Source organism: Trichechus manatus, unplaced genomic scaffold (genome assembly GCF_000243295.1).
Source record: "Trichechus manatus latirostris isolate Lorelei unplaced genomic scaffold, TriManLat1.0 scaffold00225, whole genome shotgun sequence".
In the NCBI taxonomy this organism is placed as follows: Eukaryota; Metazoa; Chordata; class Mammalia; order Sirenia; family Trichechidae; genus Trichechus; species Trichechus manatus.
In genome coordinates this window covers 3092669-3094487 of record NW_004444161.1, presented here as the reverse complement: position 1 = coordinate 3094487, position 1819 = coordinate 3092669, and the positions used below count along the sequence as shown (strand labels likewise).

At 37.2% G+C, this 1819-nt stretch overlaps 1 protein-coding gene across 1 annotated transcript in view; it reads left to right on the top strand.

The window, feature by feature from the left end:
* GLRA3 (glycine receptor alpha 3) overlaps positions 1 to 1819 on the top strand; it is a 237902-nt gene that overhangs the window by 207643 nt on the left and 28440 nt on the right. Inside the window, exon 7 of the mRNA XM_023742918.1 lies at positions 767 to 902. Within this exon, the coding sequence (XP_023598686.1) occupies positions 767 to 902 (136 nt within the window). The remainder of the gene's footprint in view (positions 1 to 766; positions 903 to 1819) is intronic.

Below are 1819 nucleotides of genomic sequence, written 5' to 3'. Positions count from 1 at the left end.
TCATACCTTTTTTGATAAAACCACAAGATATAATGCATATGAAAATCATCCGATTTTATTACTGTTTGGGAGACAGATAATTGATAAATGCAGGTGGGTCCTATAAGAAGAATAGAAACTGATGAATAGCTTTGGTTCTACATTTTATCTTAGAGCTTACATTTTCTGAGTTCACTAGATCATATTCATCTGAAAAATTAACGGTTACCAAACATTCCCTGTGGAGCTGACATAAAAACATAGCCTCTGCATAAATTCCTAAATGTGATGGAACAATTAGGGAAATATTCCAACCAAATCACAAACTTTACTAATTTCTGAAATGGCGTAATATAGTGGCTTTGGCCTCGAACTGAATTTAAAAACAAATAAAAGATGTGTATGCAATTGGAGACTATTTAACATAAATAGTATGTTAAGTTTCCTTTACCACATTCATATATATCCAGTAATCATACTACAAAACCCTCTGAAGGGAACAAACGGGTATAAAATTTGCCCCTTGGCCAGGATAAGAAAGAAGTGATCCTAAGATCAGTGTTGAAAAGCACTTGCAAGCTTTACCTGTCTTCATGACCCCTACTTGAAGTTATAACTGAGGGTCTTAGATCCCCGAGAAAGAGAGAACAAGAAAGTCTACGATTACAATATGGATGATGTTACAGAAATACAAAACTTCTCATACAAAAATGCAGAGGAGAGAGAGGTCACAAAGATAATTTAAGTTTAAGTCGAATGGGATAATACATTGTGAAATGTCCCCTAGGAATAACGACATGAACCTGACAGAGGAAGCATTCCCAATGATATCTAGATTTATTTTACAGCTTCATCTAAGTCTTAAACAGGAGACCAAGAGTTATGTCCTTAAAAGAGACAATGTTAATACCCCAGTAACTGAAGTAGGAGTCAGAGATAACTGTCTGAGCTTTCAAAATCCCTCGGCTTTTATGATTCCACTTTCCTTGGCTAGAGACTGGCAGGATAGGTCAAGTTCATCTCTTAAATTGAAAATCTTTAGGTAGAAGATATTGTATTAGGGGCATCATACATTTATAGAAGGACATGAGTACAAAGTCAGCATGAAGGTGACATCTGTTGGACTCTGCTGTTGCCAGTCACCCTCCAGGACGATGACTGTCAAAGCCTACAGTAGCCTATGCTGTATGACTCGCTGCCCGCTGCTCCCAGGAAACAGTCCTCAAGACACTTCCTTTTGCTTTTTGATATCAGCTTCATTCTGTTTCAACACCTGTTTTTAAAACATTCTTCATTCTCTTCCTTTGTCACTATTCCTTTCTCTCTCTAGCTTTAGGTCTTAGATGAAACTCAAAATGCTTTTGAGATGAACGATATCTTCTCAATACTGTTGTTGTTGTTGAGTGCTATCAGGTTGATTCCAGTAGAACTGCCCCATAGGGTTTCTTGACTCTAATCTTTATGGGAGCAGATCTCCAGGTTTTTCTCCCGAGGAGCTGCAGTGTGGGTTTGAACCACCAATCTTTTGGATAGCAGCGAGTGTTTTACCATTGCACCACCAGGGATTCATTTTTCCTATAAGCATCCCAAAATGCAAATGTTCTTATGCAGGTTTTTGCACTAGGGAAAAATGTAAGATTAAGTGTACCGTAATTTGGATTTTTAAAATGAGAGATTAAATGAATAGTCAATGTGATATGAAATAAAATCCACAGGGGAGATGTCTTAGGCTGGGTTCTCTAGAGAAGCAAAACCAATAAAGTGTATAAATATATATATAGAGAGAGATTATATCAAGGAAACAGCTTAAGTGATTGTAGAGGCTAGAACGTCCCAAGTC